At 43.2% G+C, this 27,600-nt stretch overlaps 1 protein-coding gene across 1 annotated transcript in view; it reads left to right on the top strand.

The window, feature by feature from the left end:
• Positions 1 to 27,600, top strand: part of CDC50A (cell division cycle 50 P4-ATPase accessory subunit A) — a 210,823-nt gene that overhangs the window by 83,015 nt on the left and 100,208 nt on the right. Inside the window, exons 2-4 of the mRNA XM_085610961.1 lie at positions 3,302 to 3,412; positions 10,304 to 10,411; positions 26,250 to 26,337. Of these exons, the coding sequence (XP_085467087.1) occupies positions 3,302 to 3,412; positions 10,304 to 10,411; positions 26,250 to 26,337 (307 nt within the window). The remainder of the gene's footprint in view (positions 1 to 3,301; positions 3,413 to 10,303; positions 10,412 to 26,249; positions 26,338 to 27,600) is intronic.

Genomic DNA, 27,600 nt, shown 5'->3' with positions numbered 1-27,600 from the left:
CCTTTAGGAGCGGCTGCTACCAACTTCTTCCTGGTAAAGTTTGTGCATTCTCGTTACCTGGGTTCTTTTTGCCTCCGTGGTAAGTGGCATGTTTCTGTTGAGAACCAGTGGGTTTACTGGGCGAGAATGGGGAGTCCATTGTGTTTAATGTGAGCCCAGCTGTTATCTGTTCTGCTGGATATTCCAGCTCTGCGTGCCCCTCCCTATTCTTTCTGGCATCTTGGTGGGTTGGAGTAGGCACTAGCTCGTATTTGTATTTAGCTAAGACTCCCTCTGCTGGGACGAACCCTCCCTTTCTTCTGGGTGATAGGACAGACAGGTACCATGAGACTGGGAGAGCCCTACTCACATGGACTGAACACGTTGTGAACATGCAGGAAATATGCCCCAGGAGAAAAGATTAAGTAACATAGCTCAATTAAATAAACATGTTCATGTGTAAGCACGTCGGATGGGTGTGCACAATGAGTGGAATGACTATTAATGATGGGTTACAAAAGAAGCTTACCCGCTCGTCCCTATAAAAAGGAATGTCGTGGCTTGTGCTATGGTTAAGCCTCGTCACCCTCAACGTTTGTCTTTCAGCACGTTGGTAATGAAAGTCGGCTCCCTCCATTTTATGATAAATAAACTGGTCACAGAAGGATTAACGTGACCTGGATATAGGCAGCTTGGTATGTAGTACGACATTTGTTCACGGTTGGCATTTCCTTTGCTGAGTCTACACCTGTCAGATCCATAATGTAATAATTTCTTCTACAGAATTGCTCTGTACTTCTTATTTGAAAAGGGAGTATAGAGCTTCTGTTTGAACCGGGTTGGTAAATAGAAATTGTACAATTGCATAGCTGAGCTTTTGATTTGGTCACATAGAGGAGTATCCAATGAATTTTCTGAATTCATCATACAACTAAACTGCTTTACATATGAAATATTAGAGACTGCTTTTTACTGTGGGTTACATGAGAGGGTACTTAAGTTAGAAATGAAGAATGTAAATGCTTCCTTGGTAAAACTTCCAAATTCAGAACTAGGAGTGCGGACAGTCCACAGAAGCGGTTAAGGCTGGCACCGAAGATTTGTAGCAGCCATGTGAAAAATACATGCATTTGTGCACCCTGTGTGAACAGTGGAGAGAAGTAGATAACAAGGAATGAGGCCTTGGAGCTGTCCTTACTCTGACCCCTGTGTTAGTGTGTTTAACCAAGACAACGGGCACTGTGTAAATCAATCACAAGGCCTCATCTACAGTGGCATCTCCACTGCTGCACGTTACATCTAATAAACGAAGCCTTGAACTCGTGAATCGTCTGCACAATAATACATCTAATGAGAAGATGCAGTCATAGCTTTATGATGTTATTTCTCCAGCAGAACAGTAGTTGTTTTAGATTTCTGAACATGCGCTTTTCAAAAGCGGCCAGCATTTCTGGTATTCTCCATCAAAGCTGTACTAAGCTATAGATCATTGGATATACTATATCCTGTAGAAACTGTTGTCTCTGTGTCATACTTGCAACTTAGCATATTAGCCTGTGTCTACCTTTTTATTGTTTACGAAAGGTCAATAAAGACTTCTGAACTTAGTGTCATTTATAAAGCACTCCAGCCAACATCTTCTCTTACACGTCTGAAAACCACTCGACATTACCATACAACAACACCATCATGCCTCTCACATCAAGAGACCCAACCCTCACTCACTCAACAATACCTCACAATTCTACGCATTTCTGAACTGACCCCAGCTCAAACACACGTAGATTAAGTCGGAGGGATTATTGATATATTTGCAAAAGTACAGTGACCCCCAATTTCACATTTCTGACCTGAGAAAAATAACATGGGTGGAAGATGTAAACCAGTAGTAGTTGTTGACCTGGATAAGTACTAAAAATAAGGGTCTGTATTGTTTGGAAATGAGTAGAGTGTGAGGACTCCTCTCCAGAAGAAGATATATATATGACAATTCTCAGTGCTTAATGGCACCCAAAAATACGACATAGTAAGACCGTAATTGGGAAACATTAAGTAGCTATGATAATTTGGCAATCCTCGCAGACTCTTCTATTTATGATAAGTGTAAATGGTAACTTTCTACTCGTATCTAAAAAACAAAGTGGCTAGTGGCTGAGACCTCACCTACTTCAGACCTGTAGTTTATGCAAATATGTAGCATCTCCAAACTGCATAACCAGTGTGGTATGTCTATCACCTAGCACAGTCCCCCGCCATGTCACTTGCGAAAACCAAAATCTACACCACCAATGCTTCAAGACCCCCGACCATGTTTATTACTCTATGCAAAGAGACTGCAATAAGAACAGCTCTTTTTCTGAAGAGAAACTGGAGAAATGTCAATGTGGCAAAAAACCTGGGGTGATTAAATGCTCCCTTGCCAAGGGTCTGTGTCACGTTGTGGGTTGGTGAGGATGTTGCCACACCATTCCTGTGTCTTGAGCCCCTGTATGGTGTGTTTGCAGATACAAAGTCATTACCAGCACTCCAACATTAAACATGAAATGGCAAGTGTTGGCAGATATGTTTTGTGAAGCTAGGAAAGGACACTGTTGCCCAACAGTAGGCGTTCTGGCTATTTAATTATTTCGTTATTTCCGCTGAACATAACTAATTAAAACTTGTTTTAAAGGCATCTTTGTTAATATTTGAAAGAATTAGTTGGAGTAATCTTACGAGAGGTGAGGGAAGGAGGTCTTATTTTTAGGTCGTCAGTTGACTGGGAAGTAGGCATGTGAGCCTCCAGAGCTCTTTAGTTCATTAAACAGGGAGAATGTTAGGGACTGGTGGCTCAGTGGACTAATGCATCCACTCCATGGATTTGTGGTTGATCACATGGTCACAGGTTTTAATTTCCGCTGGGTCCACTTAACCTTTCATCCTTCCGAGGTATACAATGAGTACCATGGAGCTCTGTATCAATATACATGTTTTTTTAGTGCCAAAACGCCCGTGCAATGTGCTTAGACTGGATGGTCTTCTAAGTGTTATTTAAACATATGTATACATTACTCCTTCTATCCTGCGCTTGTTGTAAATAACTAACTTGTTTTAGTAACTCATTGTTGTCCAAGTGAGACAGCAAGCAGTCTGGATTGGGGGGGGGGGGGGGGGGGGGGTTTGAGGTAAGGAGGGCAGGAAAAAGAGCTCATTTTTAGCTCTATAAATGGAATATGCATTGATTCAGTAAACCACATACTTAACTTCCACTCCTGTAAGTACATATGATGAGAATGTATGTGTCTTGTGAAGACTGACGACTGTCATTCTCTCTACCTTTCAGATTGATTATACAGGCATAGACTCTTCAAGTCCCTGCCACAAATGTCGAGATGTCCCTTGGAACGTCACGTGCAATTGCACCATCGACTTCACCCTGGATCAGCCTTTTGAGGTGAGTCTTTCTTTCGTGCCCCAGAGGGCCAGTTTCAAAGTGCACATCACAGCCTGCAAATGAAAACTCTTCTTTTCAGTCTAAAATGTGTGCTCAGCACTGTGTCCTATTTGCATCTAGCCCGCCACTCGTTAGGTTTTTTTGCTTTTTCATACGAAATGCCATAATGGGATAATAAGACACTAGCGATCATTGTGCTTTTTGGAATATTAAATGAAACCATGATATTTTTCTAATTCCTAAGGTTTCAACATATTGCTATTTCTCCAAAATTCTCAATCATCTCGTACTAAAGAATTCTATCTGCACAGACGTTCCAGAAAGAAGGATTGAAATCAAAATGTGATAATTTCATTTAACCCAGAATAATATCGGAAATTATATAAATTATATAAAGGCAAGCCTTCTATTTAAATCTCAAGAGCAAAGCGGGTGTACTGAAAAGTACCAAACACGTGCACAATTTAAAAAGCACAATATTAAAATATTTTAATATAAGCAAAATACTTTGAGATATTTAAAACCACCTTAGTGTGCAACTGCAGGAACACACACTTTGGTTCATGATTTCCCATTAGCAATCACTGTAGTGGAAGTATTGCTTGTTAGAATTCTTGTATATATACCTGTCTGCAATTCGGAACTCATATGTTGGTTTAGTGACATGTTTAGCTGTAGATACACATGCTGTGCATACTCATGCCATCGAGTGGTTGGGCTCGGGCATGTGTTTTTCCACCAAGAAGTCGTTTGAGTTACGAGGTATAGTGACTCCTCCTATTACTGGTAATGCAAATGGGCATCAACTTCATTGTTAATTTTTTTTTTTTTCTGCCATCCAGTTTAGACTTGTTTCCACCGAGCTCTGGGCCAACTCCTTGCGGTGTTTGTCGTTGTACGTTTCAGGGTTTTCCAATCGAGTTGATAAAAGCAAGAATTGTTGGCAGCCGGTTCGGTGTAGTCCCGACCTTTAATCGCGGTTCAGCGATCAGGTGCTATTCGATGGCCTTCTTGGGTTCGGAGTCCGAAGCGAAGGAAACTCAGAATGCCCAACCATGGAAAAGCAGATCAGGAGTACATCATCCCTCAATCCACCACCTGCCCTCATCAAGCTCCGGCCAAGCACATCCCTCGAGGGGATCGGGTGTCGAGCCCAGCACCAGGCTTCCAGTCCGCCACGGACTGAAAGCCATGGTCCGCAACAACAACGGGTATCGTATCCAAATCTGCGTCAGCCTCTGGCACCAAAACAGTTGCTCAAGATCATACCTCCGGCCCCGGCAACACCTTCAACACTGACCGCTCCATCGGTGCCCTCGAAGCCCATCTCGGAGCCAAAACCTTACTTCTGCGCCAAAGGTGTTTAGTGTTCTGCTGGTGCAAAGTGCCCAAAGCCCCATCCTCTGCTGTATCCAAGGACCCGGAGCAACCAATCGTGCAGCGTCTACAGGAGGAGCCTGACACCCAGAAGAACCAGATTCTCATTCACCCACAGACTGGCAAGATCGTTACTCAAACCCCTCCATAGGCTCAGAACTCCGTTCCACACAAGAGGAAACTGACATTCGAGGAGGCTTTTGCCTTAGACCCTGCGCCATTGGCCAAGATCCAGAAGCATCAGTACAGGGACACCAGGCCATTTCCTCCTAGACCTCGTCTCACCCCCTCCCTTCTCCTCCTCCAGCCTTTCCTCCTCTTTTTGTTTCACCTCTCTTAGGAACCCCCTCTGTATCATTTACTTGAGGGATTCCTACATTACTCTTTCGGATGGGAAGTCTCACCTACTCATTGGATTCCTACGAGGTTTCGCTCGACCCTGAACATCGGGATGATTTGTACGGTGATTAGGACATCGACTTCCCGGCAACCCTAGCCCAGATTTCAAGCCTGCAAAATCAGCCCCCGAAAAGATACATCCTCGTACCACAAGGTTCTCCGTCGGTTTGCCACCTTTCATAAGGTGGAGATCTACAAGGTACAGTAGGATGCGGACTTCCTTGTGGAGACGCTGTCCTCCTCCCAGCGCTCCCTGCAGCTCTTTCCTATGCAGAAGGGGAATTTTTAAAACCGGTCCCGACAAATTTAAGGAGCCGTTGAAGGCCAGGGTAGTCACCTGCAGGGTGAACAAAAAGTATTAACCCTCCCTTTCAGACCCACCATACATCCGGGGCTAACTGCCTCCAGGTTCCCTAGTGGTCTATAGATCATGCAAGTGTGCTAACGCTCAGGACACTGGCGATGCTTCTTCTCCAAATAACTAGAGCTGAAAGATAGATGCGGAGGGTAAGCAGCTTGCTGCCCAATCAGCGACTCACTAGTGCATTGCTAACTCTATTGGACAGCTCTCCGGATATGGTTGGGCCCACTGGGACAAGATGGAGGAGCTCCTCCAGCATCTCTCGGACCTATACAAGAAATGTGACTTTGAGCTCGTTTCTGAAGGGGAGCTCATCTCGAGCACCACCATTCATGTGCCCTGAGCGCAACGAATACTCCAGGGTCATTTGACGCCATGCCTGGCTGCTTGACTCAAGCTACAAGCCAGAGGTACACCAGCATCTGATTAACTAGTCCTTGGACAAGGAGCCCCTCTTTAGACTGTAATTCAGATGCTTGAGAAGATTTTTTTAAAAGACACGATACAGCCAAGGCTAACGGGCTTTCCTAACATCGTCTCTCCAGAGTTATTATGCAAGCCCCCAGTATAGCAGGGCTTCCAAGGTCACCTCCCCTAAGTCGTCTACCTCTTACCACAGGCAACCGCAACAACAGACTCCTATTCAGGGTTATTCCATAGGAGGCTAAGGGGTAACAATTCCTGTGACCGAGTAATGGGTGGTGTTGCTAAAGGAGCTGCCATAGCCAAGCAGTGACTCGCTCTCCCTTACCCTTGATCACACTACACCTGTTAGGGAAAGACTAAGGTTTTCTCTCATAGTGGGAAGAAATTGCCTCGATCAGTGGGTTCTATCCATCATCCGGCAGGATTACTTTTTAGAACTCACTGCAACCCCACCAAATATCCATTCCTGCAAAGAAACCCTCTCCACAGAACATTAGCAGGTCCTTCAGGAGGAAGTAGAACCACTAATTCGCAAGGGGGCAATAAAGCCTGTGCCGCCACACCAGTGCGGCAAAGGGGTATGCCCCCTGTTCTTCCTAATCCTAAAAAAGGACCGAGTGCTCCTGCTCGACCTCAGGCCCCCCAACAAATCCTTTAAGAGCACTTCCACATGGTTACACTCCAGGTTGTCACCCCACTCCTACAGCAACATGATGTAATGACAGCACTCAAACTGAAGGACTCCTACATTCACATTTCAATCCACTCTGCACCCTGACAGTACTTCCGGTTTGTGATAAGTGGCCAACATTTTCAGTTTTAAGTGCTGCCGTTTGGGGTCACCACCGCCCCCCTATGGTTATTACAAAGTTTCTTGTTGTGGTTGCCGCTCATCTTGGGAGGATAGCAAACGCAACAAGATGATGGACAAAGTCCTGAAACCACTCGCCCCCAGTTCCAGATCTGAGTTTAATCCATTGTTCTGTTGCTCACTATGTCACTGTATTGGTTTAGTTCCCCCACTTGATATTACACATTCGTCCAGTCCCTAGCTGAATAATGGTTCCAACCAGAGGGTCACTGGCAAGATCTATTGTTGATTTGGGCCAACACTCATTGCTCTCTACAGTGGTGGAACAGCAACACTCTGTTGCAGGGGCAGACCTTTCTCAACCCACATCTTCAAGTTACCATCATGACGGATACTTCTCTCACTGGGTGTGGAGTGCATTGACAGGACCTGGCCATTCAGGTTATAGGGACATGTCAGCAACACCCAGGGTTCTACATCAACTACCTGGAGCTAGTAGCCATCCAGATGGCTCTCAAAGCCTTTTTCTACCATATTCAACACTAGGTGGTCTTAATCAACATAGACAACTTGACTGTCATGTATTACTTTAAAAAACAGGGCGGAGCAATCTTACAACAGTTGCCAGAGTTTGCACAGGCCGTTTGGCTGTGGGCACTCCACCACAGAATCCATCTACTGGCTGAGTACATACTGGAAGTGAACAACAGCTTGGCAGCCCTGCTCAGCATGATTTGGCAACAAGTCCATGAGTGGCACCTCCAACCACAAGTCCTGCTCCCTTATCGCCTTCATCGAAAACACCAAATGCCCAAGCTTCGCCTCCAGGTTCCCACATCCACAGTCCATGGCAGTGCAGTATGGATGAACTGGTCAGGGTTGTTTGACAACGCTTTTCAGCCTCTCCCATTTCTTTCTTTCGTGTTTCGGAGGCTTCTGCAAACATCCCTCACTCTCATCCTTGTGGCTCCCAGATGCACCAGGCAATCCTGGTTCACCACCCTTCTCAATCTGTCCCTTTGTGCAACAAGATAAACTGCCCAGTTAACTAGACCTATGCACTCCGAACCAGGGCACAGTCAGGCTCTCGAGTGCCAGCCAGCTCAGTCTTGCAATTTGACTTGTGAAGTCCTTGAATTTTGATACTTCAATCTGCCTCCAGAGTGTATGACCATCCTCAAGAAGGCCCGCGGGCTTGCTACTTGGCTAAATGGAAAAGACTTGGCCACTATTGCTTCTCTGAAAAATTGACCTTCTTAAGCCAGCAGTACAAGACATAGTCTACCTGCTTCATCTGTAGATGGCAGGCCTTGCCTACACATCTATTTTCCTTCACTGAGCTACATTTGCAGCTTCAGAATAGAAGCATACTTCTCTGTTCAAGGTCCCAGTTGTCAAAGCTTTCATGGAAGAACGTAAACAAGTAATTCCAGCCATGGTACCTCTGGCCCCTGTCTACAACCTCAGCACTGTTCTCGCCCTCCTTTTAAGCCCCTTCATTCATCCCCCCCCCCTACATTTTCTCTCCTGAAAGGTGGCTTTTCTAGTGGCCATCATCTCTCTGACGTGTAAGTGAGCTTCAAGCTCTTACCCTCCAGGAACCTATCTTTCAGGTGCACAATGATAGGGTTGTATGTAGAACAAACAGTAAACTTCTACCTACCGTGGAATCTTCTTCCTGTTTTAACCAAACCATTGAACTCCCAGTGTTCTTCTCACACCCTGACTCCATGGCAGTGAGGGCCCGTCACACACCAGACGTCAAGATGGCTCACATGTATTACACTGACAGGACTAAACCCTTTTGCAAACCTCAGCAACTTTGTCTCATTCACAAAACCACACAAAGGCCATGCTCTCTCCAAGGCCAGCATAGGCAAGTGGCTGGTCACGCTGAACTCAACAGGCAAGTGCGTGCCCCACCCAGACATCACTCTACCCAAAAATGGGATCCTCTACGGCTTTCCTTAACAAAGCTTCCCATTACAACATAGTAAAGCCACTACATGGTGCATTCCATGCACATTCACTGAGAAATTAACAACTACTGTGTGGATGTCTTAGCACGCCAGCAAGCTTATGTGGGCTACTTTTACTTTTCTGTGCTCCATATTCAGCCACACCCGCTGTGCGGAAAAGCAGTCTAACAATGGAGTATATGCCCATGCGCCTTACCAGTAATGGGAGGAGTCACTATACCTTGAGACTCCAAAGACGTTTTTGAAGAAAAACAACTTGCACTCATCCGAGTCCAACACTAGTTTGACAGGAGTATGCACATCGTGTGAATCCATAGAACTACATGCCGCAAGCCGGGACTTACAGGGTAAATAACATTTTCCTTAGTCAAATAAATCATTCAGTTAATCAAGAGAAAAACTTTTGTTACTGCGATTTTTAAATCTGAAAACTTTGTGCATTTAAATTCTTTGATTTAGGTGACATTAACCAGTTTTTTGTTTTGAAACTTCAACAAATGAGGAAATTGATGGGACTTGGGTACTTCTTTTTCAAAATGTACTTAATGCTATTTCTCAGTCAATCAATAATTTGTAAAGTGAAGTACTTTGACACCTAGAGGTATCTGTATGCTGAGATTGCCATGTCTCCATCGAAGAGCCAGGTCTTTAGTTTCTTTCTGAAGTCTGTCAGAGATGGAGCTGTTCGGAGGTGGAGGGGCAGGTCGTTTCCGGTCTTGGCAGCAATGTAGGAAAAGGAGCGGCCCTGATGTGTCTGCGATGGATGTGGGGCTTGTGTGCAAGGTCGAGTGAGGTGGAGTGCAGGCAGATGGAATTTCAGTCGATGGTTGATGTAGGATGGTCCTTGATCGTGTAGAGCTTTGTATGCATGTGTGAGGATCTTGATCTGGCATCTCTTCTGGATGGGGAGCCAGTGGTGGTGTCTGAGGTGCGGAGGGGATGTGGGTCCGTTTGGTCCAGGATGAGTCTGGCTGCTATGTTTTGTATGGTCTAGTGTCTTCTGAGGAGCTGGGTGGAATTCGGCGTAGACAGTGTTGCTGAAGTCAAGGTGGATGGTGACTAGGCCCTTGGTGACGGTCTTTCTGGTGTTGATTAGGGTCCATCTGAAGATACTGCGGTGCATGCGGAGGGAATAGCAGTAGGAGACTGCTTTGACTTTGTCCTTTTGTAACATTATTTTTTTCTTGTATGCTTACATAAAAGGTAAAAGAAAATGTTGAGGATCAAGTATTGAATTTTATTTTTAAATTAATTTATAGATCACAAGCCCCAACAAAAAACAAGTAAATGAACTTGTGCTTTAGAGTTCCATTTGTGTATCAGTTTGATGGGCAGCAACTGCTTTCATGTTCAGTTTAATATGTTCCCACTCCTAGACCAAGATTTTTGAAATGCAATGTTTTCCACTAGAGCCATGTCTTCTAATTATTCCTGTATGTTCATGTGACTGAATCATACAAGCAAAATACCATAACTTTGCCACGTGATTTATTTATTGTTTAGACTATGAATAAAATGTGTTTATCTGTCCCATTTAGAGCAATGTGTTTATGTATTATGGGCTGTCCAACTTTTACCAAAATCATCGTCGTTATGTTAAATCTCGAGATGACAGCCAGCTAAATGGAGACAAGACTTCATTATTGGTAAGTAAATATTGAATTAGTGTGGATGGGTCCCTAATCTTGGAATCATTTCTGTTTGCAGCAATTTATGTCTTTCCTTAGGATGTCGACTTTACACAGACTGCCATAACTAAACTTTCTGTTTACACCTTTTGTACCTTACTTTTCTCTCATGAGCAGTGTTCAACTCCATTCAATATTCATATGCTGTACTGCATGTTTAATAGCAATGTGAACATATGCTCATTCCTGTGTTTTCCACTACTAAAACCCACCCAATCTCCCCTTTATAATGTGGAACCTTTTTCTTGCCAGCCTTCACCATACAGCCGCCTTTATTGTGTCCGGTGAACTTGTGCTCAGATTACCCTGCTACCTTTACAATATGTGTACATTTTATCCACTCTTGCATCACTTACTACTCCTTTCCCATCACAGTCTAAACAAATATAATACTGACTCTAGGCTCTCAAATTTACAGTTCAAATGTCTATTCTTGTAATTTCCTATTTTGTTCATCTCATGAAAACGCTTCCAAAATATAATCACTTTAAGTGCTCTCTCCTTTGAACCTGGAACTCACATTTCTTTCCGTCAGATTAACTCCTTTTCCTTATAAAAACCGTGTTCGAGGTGTGTGTGTGTGTGTGTGTGTGTGATGTAGATACACATGCTTTGTCATCTAGTATTGGGTCCGGATGTTTACAAGTTGGTTTTCTTCTAAGAAGTCTGGGCATCAACTCCATTGTTATATTATTTTCTATCAGGAATCTAGTTCGGGCGTGGTTTGCTGCGCTCTGGTTCGAAACCGTGCTTCGGGTTTCCCTTGTGCGCAATCCACTGTACCCTCGCCGGTATTATCACGCACGCTTTCACTATTCAGTGTGTATCGAATTGATCGGAACACTCCATCTTCGGTCGAAGACATTGTGGGCAGATTTTGGGCCTAGCCGCGTCGGTTGACTTCTACTCCCTCCCGTACTAGCCAGCCTTCTGGTGATGAAACAGAATCCATTTCAATTTTGTCCTCTGTGCCAGTTCCAAGTACCCTCGCACTGACCTGCATTAAGTCTGCAACTTGTGCCTCTCGCCGAAGCACAAAGAAGAAAATTGTAAGTATTGTCGGTCGTCCCGATCGAAAATGACTCCGGGACCGTCTGTCTCAAAGATATGTGCAGTGACAAATCATACTCCGGATGTCTGCGGAGAAGAATCCAAACATGAAAAGGTAGAAGCGTCGACAGCAGAAGAGGAGGAAGCTTTCTCTATCCCAGAATCGGATTCCAAAATAGAGTTGGGGTCTGAAGACGTTCCAGCCGGACAGGGTACCGTGAGTACTAAAGCCCCTCTACCCTCCAAACTCTCTTCGACCATACAAAAGGCTTTGGGACCACCTTGGCCTTCGGGCAGTGGTCGGAACCAAGACGATGTTTCTAATGGCCCGCCCTCAGGCACGACACTAGAAACAACGATTCGAGCCTTCCGGCTCCGATAGACCAGTCCGGTTCAGAATCGAAGCCTTCCATTTGGAAGGACATAAAAGACAAGTACAGATCGACACCGAAACCGTTGCCGCTGAAATCGAAAGATGCTCTTTCAAAGCCGATCCTAGAACTTATGAAAGAAAAGCTAGACCCTAAGTAGACAAAACTTTACATCAATCCAGATACTGGACATATTTTGGCAAAAACACCTTTCGAAAGGAAAGTTAGCTCAGAGGACGTTATCTATAAGATTCCTCTCAGGAAAAAGAAGGACTTGGCTACAAGCCCTATTTACCCTAATTATCAATCCCCTCCTCCATCTTCACCACTGCCACCATTGCAAGGCTCAGATTTTTTACACATAACACCTCAGGGGTCGCCATATACACCGCATGATATAGCGGAGTATGATGACTATGACAATAGTCATTTAGCAGCATAGCCATGGGATGACTATAATATTGATCTGCCCATGAATAATGATCCAGATCTATATCCTGCGAAGCCATCACCCCCTGATGATGATGTAGCTTATCAATAGCTGATTTCAAGAGCAGCAGCTTACCATGGGGTTACATTATACGAAGAGTCTTTAGAAATAGGGTTTTTATTTGACACACTAGGTTCTACACATAGGACAAGTCAGTCTACCTATGTTTAAAGGCATAACACATGCCAATGACCTCTTTAAAGACCCTATTCGTGCCTGCATATTGACACCTAGGGTTGACGACAAAATGTAAACCTCCAGCATCTGATCTCATTTTTATTAAGAGACAATTGCTTTTAGACTCACTAGTGGTCTCTAATGCTCATAAGAGAGCAAACTCAGAAACCTCTGCAGATGCATCACCCCCAGAAAAAGAGTCTAAACTGATAGATGCATCCAGTAAAAGAGTAGCCGCTCAATCTGCTAACCCCTGGGCTATTGCCAAACACGCAGGGCCTACTAGCCAGGTATGATAGAGCCCACTGGGACGAAATGGAAGATTGAATTCAACACCTCCCAGAGGAGCATAAGAAAAGAGCACAGGAATTAGTACAAGAAGGTAAACTCTTATCTAATTCCTCCTTTAGATGTGCTTTAGATGCTGTTGACACTGCAGCAAGGGGAATTAACGCCAGCATTCTCCTACTACAACATGCATGGCTTAGAATTTCAGGTTTTAAACCAGAAGTTCAGCTGTCTATTTTGAATACCCCTTTTAATAAACAACACCTTTTTGGTACCTCAAGTAGATGAGGCCCTAGAAAAAAACAAAAAAAACAGACATGGCAAAGTCTATGGGAGCGCTTCTATCTCCATCAAACAGAGGCCCCTTTCGCTGCTCATCGTATAGAGTAGGGTCCAAAAGTACTTCCTCAGACCCTAATGCTTCCTCCTATAAATCAAACGCAGAACTCTCTCCCTCTATAGGTTTCTATAGAGGAGGATATAGAGGAAACCATTTCAAAGGTAGGAGTAAAAACACGCTAACGCGTTATTCCTCTTCCTCCGAAAAACAGTTACTTGCCTACATTTCCCCCCCGATCATTTAACACCTGTCGGGGGAAGACTTTACCAACTTCTCCCCATTTGGCAATCGATAACATCAGACAAATGGGTACTAGACATTATTCGACATGCTTATTTCCCGGAACGTAACATCAGTCCTCCCAATATTCCACCTCGCACTCACAAACTTTTGTCAGAGCCCCTACAGCTCCTCAAACCTAAGGTACAAGCTCTTTTAAGAAAGAGAGCAATAAAACCAGTTTCATTACAGTACCACGGTTCAGGGGTTTACTCTGCACTTTCTAATCCCCAAGAAGGATGGCTCCTTAAAACCAATTTTGGACCTAAGAATGTTAAACATGTACATACTGTCAGAACATTTCCATATGGTTACGCTTCAACAAGTGCTTCCACTTCTACACCAAAGTGATTTAATGTCTACACTAGACTTAAAAGAAGTATACTTTCACATTCCGGTTCACCCAGCACATTGCAAATATCTCAGATTTGTGATAGCTGGAAACCACTATCAGTTCAAAGTACTCCCATTCGCAGTAACTGCTGCTCCCAGAGTGTTCCCAAAATGTCTAGCAGTAGTGGCAGCTAATCTCAGAAGACAAGACTCTTGTCCTCCGGTACCTAGACGATTAGCTCGTCAAAGCCAGCACACACCAAAAGTGTTAGCAACACACTCAGACTACATTAGACGTAATCCACCAATTGGGGTTTACGGTCAATACACAAGTCTCATCTTCAGCCTTCACAAATGCAGTCCTATCTGGGAGCGACTCCAAATACTCAGAGCTCTAGCCTCTCCCAATGCAACCAGAATTCAAAATATCCAAACTCTTACTACAGTTTCAGACCAATCAATACTTAGCAGTCTGGACTTTTATGCAACTGTCAGGTACGATGGCATCATGCATTGCAATAGTACCTCATGCAAGATTACACATGTGTCGGCTACAAGAATGTTTAGCACGTCAGTGGAATCAGTCACAGGATCAATTAACAGATCTAGTGCTGGTAGACAGCTGCACCCATCGCTCTCTACAGTGGTGGAACACACAAAAATATCAAAAGGGCGGCCCTTCATCGACCCTGTTCCACAGATCGTGCTAACAGACGCATCTCTCACAGGTTGGGGTGCCCATCTACAGAACTTGACAATTTTAGGGGCCGTGGGACAACAAGCACAGAAGTCTCCACATCTACTATCTAGAGCTTCTTGCTGTGTATCTAGCACTCCAAGCTTTTCAGTATCACCTCATAGGGAAAGTTGTCTTAGTTAGCATGGACAATATGACAGCTATGTACTATGTACAAAATCAAGGTGGGCACACTCTCTGCAACTATCATGCCTCTCTCAGATCATTTGGAATTGGGCAATTTATCACAGAATTCATCTTCTGACAGAGCGCACCTCAGGAGTGAACAATCAAATTGCCGCCGACCTCAGCAGGATGCAGCAACAAATACACGAGTGGGAACTTCATCCCCAGGTTCTCCTTCCATACTTTCAAGAATGGGGATTCCCACAAATAGATCTGTTTTCCACAGTGGACAACTCAAAATGCCCAAACTCACCTCCAGGTTCCCACACCCTCTATCCAAAGGCAATGCCCTATGGATGAATTGGCCAAGGATATTTGCCTATGCTTTTCCACCTCTACCACTCCTTCCATTTCTAGTTCGGAATCTCAGGCAAACCTCGCTCACACAGAGTTTGGTGGTTCCCACATGGGCCTGTCAACCGTGGCTCACCACACTCTTGGAACTATCAGTGGTTCCACATCAAAAGCTGCATCTCAATTCCAGCATTCTCACTCAGAACCATGGCGAAATCAGACACCCAAACCCCAAAGAGTTCAATCTAGCGATTTGGCTCCTAAAATCCTAGAGTTTGGATACTTAAATTTGCCGCCAGACTGTATGACTATTCTTAAAGAAAAAAGAAAGCCTACCACCAGAGCATGTTATGCGGCAATGTGGAAAAGATTTATTGTGTATTGTAATAACAATAATATTGACTCACTAGATGCCTCTATTCAAAATATCATTAGTTACCTTTTGCATCTACAGCGATCAGGTCTAGCCTACACATCCATTAGATAGCACCTTGCAGCAGTGGCCGCATATTTGCAAAACTGACAACATTTATCTTTGTTCAAGGTTCCAGTAATTAAAGCCTTTATGGAGGGCCTGAAAAGAGTAATACCACCCAAAATACCTCCTGCACCAGCTTTACCTTAGAAGAACCCTTCTTTCTGCTTCACAGAGTAGTTTTGCAGCGTGAATCTTTGCTGGATTCTCTCTGCTGTGCAAATCCGCCATCTAGTGGCTAGGTCTGGAATTGTAGTATTTCTTCTTTTTTTAGGTCTCGCCTGACCCAGCGCATGCGCTGGTCTGGCAAGACTTATTGAGAGCGCTCCAAAAAGTGGTACCAGGCCAGGCTAGAGCTACAGTGCATGTGCGCGCGCGCCGCGCTTTACCGCGATTCATTTCACTTTCGCGGCTGCACGACCGCTTTAATGTTTGATCGCGATCACTTTCGCCGCTTTGCACAGCCAATAGGTCTCGCTTTTGGGATCTTATAAGTATTTAGTTATGCAACTGTTGCATGGCTAAACACTTATAAGGCATGCACGTGTAAGGACAAATAAATGCACGCGCATGTGGATAGCACGACGCCCTCTTTGTGCACACGCGCGCGTATTTTTTTGTCCCTACGCTTGCATGGCAGCGTGCTTTCGCTTTCCCAGACAGTGCTGAGGAAGCTGGTTGTTTCTGCGAGTAGTGCTTAAAGCTGGATAGTTCAATTAACGGGCATTAATGTACGTGTACATTTTGTAAGGAATGCATCCATTGTGCACACGCACAATCGGAGCACATGAGCAAACACAGCTGTCGGAGGAGCCTCCAGAGAAAATACAACTCGTTTGTTTAATGTAACGCACGCGTCCTAACTTTGAGGACACCCACAACATCCAGCAAAGCACATACTCAGATAAGCAGCTAAATTACTCCCAGGTCAATTCAGGCACAGAAGGGAAGAAAGTGAAGTGAAACAATAACTCCAGTATCCTCCAAATGTGTGTGCGGTGGCGCCCCTTTAATGGAAAAACTGTCTTAAAAGAAAAACATTACGGTGGCATAAACGTTAAAATTCCACACTTTAGCTTAACCCATCACATACATCTCCCGAAAGTATGTTTTTTTTAAACAGGCTAATTTCCCCACTGTTCGAGAATACCTTTAAGAATTAAAATGTACACATCCACGTCTGTAGCTCTTTAAATGCCCCCGGAGTCTTTTCGGATAGACAATCCTACGACTGGTGCCTGGGTGCAGACAAAACACATCCGCTGCAACACTACGGACACAGAGACCCCCCCCACCCCCCCAGAGGAGCCATGCATTCTGGACAGTCACCAAGCAATGGGTCCATCTGCGAAGGCAGCGGCCTGTATAATTGTCCCCTCTTCGCCAATAACGATACATATTTATTTAGTAAATCTTCGCCGTTCCGCGCTTCCTTCGCATGAGCATGCGCGTGTCTGTGGGACTGTGTGGACAGTCCCACGCCATTTTGTTGCCATAGCAACTAAATGCCGCTTTGCGTGTCTTTTTTATTTGTCAGTTCCCCGAGGGCACAAGCAGGCATCCACTTCTGTCTTTTTGCTCAGATCAGCCGTCCACACAGAAGTGGATACCTGCTTGTGCCCCGGGGGAACTGCAGGACAGCCGTTAGCATTTGCAATGCAATAGGTCTCGCATTTATGCGCGTTTGAGCTATTGACATTGCAAATGACAATGCCTTTTATTTATGTTTCAAAAACAAGAATAAAAGGCATTGCCATTTGCAATGTCAATAGCTTAAACTCGCGTAAATGCGAGACCTATTGCATTGCAAATGCTTGTTTGATGTTGTTGGTGGACATCGATGACGGGGTACCATTTGGTGCCCTTCTGTGACGTCGACTGACTTCTTCCAGAAGCTCCCACCTTTGGTAGCCATCTTCAGATTATATTTTTCCGCCGTTGGGTCTGGATAGATACGGAGGAGTTCCCATGATTGGAGAGGAGAATCGAGGAAAATCGGTAGGACGTGTCTTTCACTTTCAACTTTAAATCAAGAGACGACTGTAGTTAGAAGGAAGAAAAACAAGATCTTCGTCGACGATCGGAGAATGCGCATGCATGGGGCTTCATGGGCGCGGTAATGGACAAGACGCCGTTCAAGTTTTGCAAGGACTGTCACCACAAATATGCTCAAAAGGATCAGCACCCGGTCTGCAACCTGTGCCTGCTGCTGGACCATCAGAGCGACGACTGTAAGGCATGCTCCGTCTTCACCCCGAATACGTTGAGGGTGAGAGAAAGGCAGCGACAAGCCAATTACAACTTGCAAGGCCAGGGACCACCGCCTTCGCTGTGAGATCTGGGCCTCTCCAGTGAGGAGGAAGATAACGACGCCGATGGACCAGAAGGTGACGAGGACAGAGTAGTTTTGGTCATGGAAGTCGAGAAGAAGACTTGGAAGAAGGTAAGACAGTCGTCGAACTTGAAAAAACTAGAAGAGTCTGGAAAATCAGACTTTAGACCTCCTAAGGGATCCTCGGCGTCGAAGCATTCGGCGACTGTAGTTACATCCAAACAAAAACAGTCCGCAGGATCCTTGGATAAGGACTCCGGAACGGCAAAGGTCCTTGAAAAAACAAAGACGTCGAAAGACAGTCTGGAAAAGGACGCCCTGCCGTCCAAAAAAGAGGCTCAAACAAACCTCGAAGACCAGATCGTCATCGACAGCCGAAAAATGGAAAGCAGAAAATCTCGACACCCAAACACACACCGGTATGAGATAGAGCAAAAGAGAAGAAGGCTCGAAGCCGAAATGGCGAATTTCCTTCAACACAAAAAAGACTTTGATGAAAGCTTGAAGCAATTCAAGATACCGTCAAACAAAGAATACGGAAGGCGAAAAGGTTGTCGAAGAACCTATGCCGCCAAGAACCCTCGAATTGATCAAAGAAGAAGAGGAAGAATCATTCTTCTGTGAAGACGTCGAGGAAGACTACCAAGCATACGCAGAATTGGCGAACTCTGAGAATTCAAGACCTCCTATGGCAAGAACTAGACGCTGAATAACACGAGGAGGCTGTGGAATTATACCCGTCGAGGCCAGCACCTTCGATGACATTGGCATTTACAATCAGGTGATTAAAAAAGCAGCAGAAACTTATGGGGTACAAGTAGAGGAAGAAAAACCTCAATCATGTTTTTTATTAGAGACTCCAATGCCTGCACAATCTAGATATAAATTCCTCCCTATTCTGCCTAGTGTCTTAGACCAGGGGAAAGAGGAATTCAAAGAACCTGCTACAGGCAAGACTATAACATCAAGGGCAGAAAAGAAGTATAAACACTTCTCTAAAGACGCTATATACATCAGGGGTTCAGTGCCAGCTGACTCTATAACTCTAAACAATGCAAAATGCCAAAACTTCGCATCCAGGCGACCTTGCAACCAGTCCCTAGGGAATGCGCTATGGATAGACTGGTCAGGGATATTTGCGTACACTTTTACCTATACCATTACTGAACAGTGATCAGCAAATGCAGAATCGGAAAGATGACAATGATTCTCATCTCACCACAGTAGGCCAGACAGACTTGGTTCTCGGAACTAATGGAAATCTCACAACGAACAATGCACAAACTTCCAAAAAGAAAAGATATGCTAACCATGCAAGACAGGAAAGTGCTTCATCCAGAACCTGAGAGCTTAGGCCTAGCGGCATGGCTCCTGAAGACTTAGAATTTGCACATCTCAAACTACCAGAACGCACAATGACTGTTCTGAGAGAAGCTAGGAAACCAACAACAAGAAAATGTTATACAGCAAAATTGAAAAGGTACACACAATGATGTCTCAAAAGGCGTCTTTCAGGTAAGATTACAAAAGAAAGAACAGTGCTAAAATACATGACTCGTTTACTAAAAAGTAAATTGTTTTACTTCACTAAAATTACACTTAGCAGTAATTGTCGCATATACAAGAGTGGAAACAAGGAAGAGTTTCTTCACCTCATATGTGGTCAAAAGGTTCCTAGAGGGTGCAAAAAATTGCACCACCAAAGATGGTACCAGCACCAACATGGAATCTGAACATAGTTCTAGCACAAATGATGAAAGCACCTTTTGAACCACTACACAAAGCAACGCTACAAATGCTTACAACAAAAACAGCATTTTTAGTGGCAATAACATCCCTACGTAGAGTTTGCAAATTACAGGCACTAATACTACAGGAACCCTACTTCCAAATAGATAGTAACAGGATTGTCATGAGGACAGATCTGCAATTCATGCGAAGGGCGGTATTAAGATTTCACTTAAGTAATCGTATACCAAGTTTCTTTCAAACTCCAAAGAACAAAACGGAAAGAGCTTTGCAGACACTGGACACAAGTAGTCATGCATTAAGTGGAAAGAACTAAAGAATACAGGGAAACAAAACTTATTTGTATCCTTTGCAAAACGTTTTCTTGGAAGACCAGTAACCAAAAGCACAATCGCAAGAGGGATAGCACAAGCCATACATCTGTGCCACAAGCAGGACAAGCTTTACAAGGGGCGCCACGGGCGAATTCAACAAGGAAGAAAGGAGCAACTATTGCATTTCTTGCTAACACTCCAATTCAAGATATTTGCATGGCTGCAACATGGTCTTCAGTACACGCATTCACCAAACATTACTGTGTGGACATTCAAATGAACAATGAAGCACAAGTAGGACAAAAGGTCTTACAGCATCTATTTACCAAACAAAGTTCATCTTCCACCCAGCCACTACAAGACTAGCAAACTGCTAGAAAGTCTATGCACAGCATGTGAATCCAGAAAAGATTCACGCTGCAAAACTAATACTTTCTTACCTGTCGGTGTAAATTTGCAGCTTGAAAGATTTTCTGGATTCACTAGCGAAGCCACCCTCCTCCACCAAGGAAGAGAACTATAAGGAGGAGAAGAAAAAAAAACTCAGAAGATTGCTACCAAGGTGGGAGCTTCCGGAGGAAGCCCTTAGACGTCACAGAAGGGCACCAAATGGTACTACGTCGTCGACTCCCACCAACAAAAAAATAAGACTAAATACTACAATTCCAAACCCAACCCTAGATGGCGGAAAAATGCGCAGCATAGTGAATCCAGAGAATTCTTCTAGCTGCAAAACTACACCGACAGGTAAACTATTTGTTATTCGCACCAAACCAAAATTTCTTGCAAAAGTGCTTTCTACTTTTCAGATTAACCAGTCAGTTGAGTTACCTGTGTTCTTTCCTCCACCCGATTCCGTAGCAGAAAGGGTTCTTCACACATTTGATATCAAATGAGTGTTATTATACTATAGTGAAAGGACAAAGACTTTTCGGAAGACAAAGCAACTGTTTTTTGCGTTTGCTACACCTCATTTCGGCAATCCTATCACTAAATCTGTTATTTCAAGATGGATTGTTAAATGCATTCAAACTTGCTATGCAATAGCTAAAATAACGTTATACCTCCTAGAGCGCATTCTTCTTCAACAATAGGAGCATCTATGGCCTTTTAAGGTAACATTCCCATAGCTGATGTTTGTAAGGCAGCAACATGGTCCACACCACACACATTTACTAAACACTATTGTATGCATGTGTTAGCACGCAACAAGCCAATGTGGGACAAGCATTGCTAAAGACACTTTTTTTTAAACAACAGCAAAACCTACCGGTTAGCCACCGCTTTGGGAGAATACTTCTATATAGTCTATGCAAAGCATGCGTATCTTCAGCACACATGCCTCGAACGGATTATGTTACTTACCCTGTTAGCATCTGTTCTTGGGATGTAGAGCTGTAGATTCACACGCGCCCTCCTACTGCCCCGGGCCCCTGTAGTTGTTGTTGTAGTTCTTAAATTTCTAATTACATAAGCATTGACATCTCTATGTTCGCTTACTCTATTCTCACCCTGTTGCGGGAAAATAATCTTAACAGTGAAGTCTAAGCCCATGCGCAATATCACAAAGGAGGAGTCCCCTTACCTCGTGACTGGAAAGACTTCAAAGAAAAACAACTTTCAAACATCCGGACCTAACACTAGATGGCAAACCATGAGAATCTTCAGCTCTACATGCCAAGAACAGATGCTTGCAGAGTAAGTAACGTAATCCTTCCCATTGTCAAGTGCATCTCAATATTTTAATAGTTCTGCTATTTAACAATATTTGTGTGCCAATTAGAATTAGCTGCAGCTAGCAAGCATTTTGCTCACAGTAACCCAAGTGATGTAACCTTTTTACTGCTGATCTTTAAAAATAGCTTTTTGTTACATTTGGGGGTCTCTATTTGGCAGGTACCTTTGCCCAAATAGGGACCCTTGCGTCTAGTCAGGGTAAGGGGCTACACTCCTAAAATAACCCCTCTTCACCCACTTGGTAGCTTGGCATGAGCAGGCAGGATTATCTCCGAGGCAGTGTGTAAAGCATTTGTGAACACATACAGTAATACAGTGAAAACACTACAGATGGACACCACACAGGTTGTATTATAAAAATAAGTATTTTGATATAGACTTAACACAAGACCAAACGACAAAAATCCACAATACTGACTAAAAAATAGACTCTAAAATAGTAGAAAATAGCTCAGTTCTCTCAAGTTGTAAATGTGACACTTTACTCTCAAAGTACCTTGGATGCGTAACGCAAGGTGAACAAAAGGGTCACAGGGAAGGTGATTATCCTCAGATCCACAAGAATGTACGAAAAATCTCGGTTTGCACATTAATTCACAAGATTACTTGGTTTCCCGTTCCACGAGCGTGGAAACCTCAAAACAGTCCGGAGATTTTTCGTACATTCTTGTGGATCTGAGGATAATCTATCCCAGCAGTGCGTCTTTTTAAAGGAATACAGCGACATGAATAATAACAGATATACGTAGGATCTGAGCCATAAAAACAATCCTTCCCTCTATATACATTTTAAACCTGACCACTAATAATTATTGGATCTACAGGACGGCAGAACGAGTGGCCTATCCTTTGATGACCTCTATACATGAATTGCATTCATTAGGAAAAAGAGGGCAAGGATTCTTTACAGTACCTACCTTTGTGGATGTACTGTTCAGCATATAAGACTGATAATTCACTCCTTGGGAGATTTTAATATTTGGGAGATTTAAATATTTGTCCTGAAGAAGGTGGTCCTTTATCCGTAGACTTCCACCGAAACGTGTCGACGCAAGTCATAGAAGGCAGACTATAGATTGGAGTGACATCTGTTTTCCAAAACAATTAAATATGTGTATCGGTGCTTGGGAGAACAGTTGATCTGGATCTTATGTCTTCCTTCTTAGTTTGATAAGACAATATCCGTCTTACTTGTTTTCTCCCTAAGTTTTGAACTGCTTTTTATGGTTTTTACTGTTTGTGTTCTGTGCGCATCATCTATTTAACATACTATCAAGATGTGTTTTTAACCTTTCTATTTTGTTATATACTTTTGTCACTGTAATGATGTTCAGGGCCTTTTAATAAAATATATGTATTTTATCTACACACACATCTGACTGGGTTTAGATTTTGGTGTCTTGTTCTGGTGATTGTTTGGTTATACATGTGTATCAGTGGTTGTGGTTTACATATGTGCCAAAAAGGGGAATCTTTTTCTAGACAATTGTCTCTTGGCGCCCTACACCTTTTTGTGGTATAGGGCCCCTCTCTTTTGTTTTGGACGAAAAAACAGAACCAGCATATATTAAAATAAATTTAGCAGATAAACTACATACCCAATTTTAAAACGACATTAGTCTCATTGATGCTGCTTGTTTGACTTCATAAAGGGCTTTAATGTATTAGTAATTGGATAAGAAACCTTATGTCCTGATTACTGCTGCCTGTCAGGCGTGCCACCTGACTTTCAGTTGTTCGAGAGGGCAGAGGTATTGGTGTGGTGTTTACTCTTTATCTACCCTCCTGTTATGTTTGGGCCGGTCGTCTGTGGATCATCTTCCTCCCTCTGCTCTCTTCCACCTTTCGGTCTACCGGAGCCTCCCATGGTGCTTCTGGTCCCCTGCATCCCAGGTATGTCATTTTGATGGTTTAACGCCCTGTGCTCTGAGTAGTCTTTTTCTGGGGTGCTGAGGCTTTATCCTTAACTTCCCTCATTCGATTCTATCTCCCACACTGAGCTCTAGCCTTACGTCTGCACCCCTTGCCTTCTTTGACTTTATCTCTTCAGATACCCTGGTGATTGGAAAAATTGACTGCCTGAATTCTCTCTAGTTTCTGTTTCTGACAGGCAAAAACATTATTTTAGGTGAGCATGCATTGACTGCTACTCACAGTAATGAGCAGAGTCAGGAGGGGGATAAGAACTGTTTTCTTCAGGTATGCACCATTAACCCCATCTTCGTTGCTAATCTGCTGCTTTAATCCTTCTTGTGCTCACTAAACCTACGCGATATGGTTGATGATTTCCCTAAGGGTGGATTCACCTTGATTGTTTTGGGGGAGGCACAGGAGAGCTTGCCTGTGTTTCACCCCTATGTTGTTCCATCATTATTTACCGTCCTGCCAGATCCCCATCCGATCTTCTCACTGGCCTTGCTACATTCATTTTACACCTCCATTATTTTCCCTCTTTGTGCCCCTTCTGGTTTGGCAATCATTTGTTGCTCCTCCATTGTTCTTCTCTGTTTTATCCCATCTGGGCAGCTTTCCCTCCTCTGCTCTTCTTGTTTCCACAGGATTGTACCCTACCACGCTTTTGCTACCCGTTGCTCAGGCTTGATGTTTCTCATCTTGCCTGCTCCACTCACAGTGCTTTTCCTTATAACATATCAATTTTGCTCTGACATGGTTTCCCCTGTGTTGTTCCTCATATGCCTGCTCCTTTAGCTGTACTTTCTCTTATACTGAGAATCCTTATAAAACATTTTTTAAATGCCTTGGGGTTAGTGGAATGGATATTAACTCCCCACATTGTAGTAAAATGCTTCCCAAAATTGATTTTTATGCTAGGAGCACTGTGAAATGAGGATCTGCAATATTCTGTTCTATATTCAGAACCCCTAAAGTCTTTTGTAGGTGTTCCCGGGGTGGGGGTGGGGGGGGTCCTGTAGGTGTAAGCAGAGTCCTTATAAAACCTGATTTATAAGCGCTGCTATTGGAGAAATTGACCAGTTAATTTTTCCCTTGCAGATCCCCAACCCATAAGTTAAAAATGGAAGAGGTTATTCGTTAATAACTGGTAAAAGAAAAGCCATCAAACTAAGATAAAAGGACTCCGTAGAATTGTAATGACAAAATCAACAATATGGTCAGAGATAAATGGATTAGCCTTGCTGCTTTGATAAGGTGACCCCTGGGGTTAGGAAGCCTTTCTGGGAGGAGAGGCTGCTGGGCATAGGAATGCCAGAGCCAGGGGAAGGGATAGTAAATAATGCTCTTCAGGGGAAGGAGGAGACAAGCTAGAGAAACAAGTTTTCATTTATAATTCTACTCTTTGAACCCAAGCATATGCTAGGCTTAAGGAAGGAATGTGCAGATGCAAGGGGGAGAGACTATTCAGATTAGCCATCCTGGGGGCGTTTTTAGCCAGCTCCTCGCTCCCTGCCGAAAAGTCTGACAGATTGATTTTTGGATGAACGGTGTTTCCTGGGATATCATCATGCCACCCTTTGGAGGAACTGGTCATGTTCTAGGGTGTTGGCCCTGCACCTCATTGGACAGAAGGGCCTTCCTGCTTGGCCCCAGAGAACACTAAATGTCTGAAGGGGCAGTTCCTCTCAGATCTGCTTTTTGAAACCTAAAAGAACAAGAAGGGTCCACGCTCAGGAGTTTGATGTGCATTATCCAGGCCCTGCACTCTGAAGATTGTGCCTCTTGCACCATCTAAAACTACAGCCCTGTGGGACAAACCTGCTTTAAAAGGACTAAAGAGTGGACTCACTGCAAGCTACAGGTTAACAGAACTCACCTGAACCATCACCACAAAGAATCCTCAGCCTGAAGTACTACCAGTGGGTTTGTAAGGGTTTCGTCCAAGTGGATTGTGGGAACTTAAGTCCCAACCTGTCAGACCCTTAGATTGTGTTTTGGACACTTTGGACCCACTAAAGGAATTTCATTAAGGAGTTCCTAAAGCAATTAAGCCTGCTGGAAGAGACAGCATGAGTCTGGTGAGAAATCCTCCAGAAAAGTTGCTAAGTGTGAATTTGTCCCCGTCCGAGGCAACCAAATGTCCAGAAGTGGTACTGTTGGTTTCTAAGCACTAGAAAGTGTCTAGTCTTTAAACATTCATATCTCTGGTTCCCCATCAGTGGATTTTATTTCGTTTTGGTGTCATTTTAAAGATACAAATATTTCCTATTTTTATAAATTGGTGTTGGATTTTTATTGTGTTGTCTTTATTATTTACTGAACTGGTGTTTTAAAATGCTTTACAAACCGGTCTTTGAAGTTAAGCTGCCTGCTTGCAGCCAAGCTACCAAGGATTGAGCATCGGAGTAATTTTCTAAGACCTATTCTGAGCCCTGTTTGTGAGATGATTGCTAGTGGTAAATGCATATCTGCCACTACTAATAATACGCTTTCCAACAAAGTTATTTAGTTATTGTTTTTGCAGGAATTAAGATATTTCATTGTCATATTGTGATGTTTCAGTACAGGTCTTAAGTCCATCTTTCGATCAGATTGCATCACTTTGTAACAAACTTTTGATAACTTGTGAAACATGGAGGGAAACGGTTTATTTTGTTGTAATCTTCATTCTTTCTGGCTCTTCTCCACTTACTGACTTTGTTGTGTTTTTTTTGCTACTTCCTGAAAATAGAGTCCAAGTAAGGAGTGTGAACCGTACAGAACCAATAATAACTTACCTATTGCACCATGTGGAGCAATTGCCAACAGTATGTTTAATGGTAAGGTTTTTCTTAAATAAAGTACAGTTACTTGCTATCTGGCAGATTTTTTACAAACTGAGTCTTCACTGAGTTTATATTATAATCTTTAAATGACAAGTTGACAGTTACCAACCATTGCCCTCTTTTGTCGTATGTTGATGTCTTTTGACTTTGGGAAGAAGGTGAAATGTTGGCTTTACCCTTGTATATTATTTATCACTTTCTTATTGCATTGGAAATATATTATGAATTTTGTGTTTAAGAATCGCAAACTGTTTTAGCTAATTTTGGTCATATCTGTTTTATTGCATTTGTGTTACATTTCTGTGTGCGCCTCATTTAGAAATGCAGAACCGGAGCATGCATTCAACCATCTAACTGTTCATTGAAACATAGTCTTGAGCGGTAGTGGAAAAACTCTTTGAAAGAACTGGTGGGGAAGAAGATATAGCCAAAAGAAAACACAAGTTTTCTCATACAGGATTTTCTTTGCTATTCACAGTCAATAAAATATATTCATCCTTGTGTGGGATCTATAGCACTTTTTTAGTAGAAAGCATTATCATTTCAAAAAGATTTATCCTGTCTCTGACGTATGTCAATAAATGGATTGTGGTTGTACACTACATAATCTATTTGGCTGAAGAAGAAGCTTTCACTGCTCTCACAAAAAAGGCTAACACAGGTGCTTATTGGCATTGTATCCTACATAAAGGAAGTCAGACATTTGATGAGGATTGCAGAAGCTTCACTGTCCCAATATGCACACCACTGCCAAGTAATTTACTTTTTCACTCTGTAGGCATATTTATCTTTGAAAAAACATATTCCAGAGTAGATTTCAAGTTTATCAACTTACGGCTGTTGGCCAAATAGTTCACTATTATCGCTTAACAGAGAGGTGTTTGCTGTTTTTTTAATGTGAGTCTCTCTTGAGCTGCATTTACAGTAATAATGATTAGCCGTTCTGAGAAAGCCTTACTGTTTGTTAAGAACTGAAAAAAACGGAACAGGCATGAGAAATGTAGGATATTGGTAATGCACTAAATGTTCACCTAGTATAGTGGAGAGATTGCTTATGTTGCGTAGTAGTAGTAATACTTTATTCGGTATCCATGAACCATCAAAGTATGCATACTCAATATAATATATAACATTGAAAATATACTTTAAAACGACAGGTAGTTCGTTCATACTATAAAATCAATACTACTTCAAATCCATTCCTATGTACAAGTGGTGCAAATATGGACTTGAGCTATATACAAACAAGCAGCAATA

This window comes from Triturus cristatus, chromosome 6 (genome assembly GCF_964204655.1).
Source record: "Triturus cristatus chromosome 6, aTriCri1.1, whole genome shotgun sequence".
NCBI lineage: Eukaryota > Metazoa > Chordata > Amphibia > Caudata > Salamandridae > Triturus > Triturus cristatus.
Note: the sequence above shows the minus strand (reverse complement) of the source record. Positions and strands in the feature narration are given on the sequence as shown.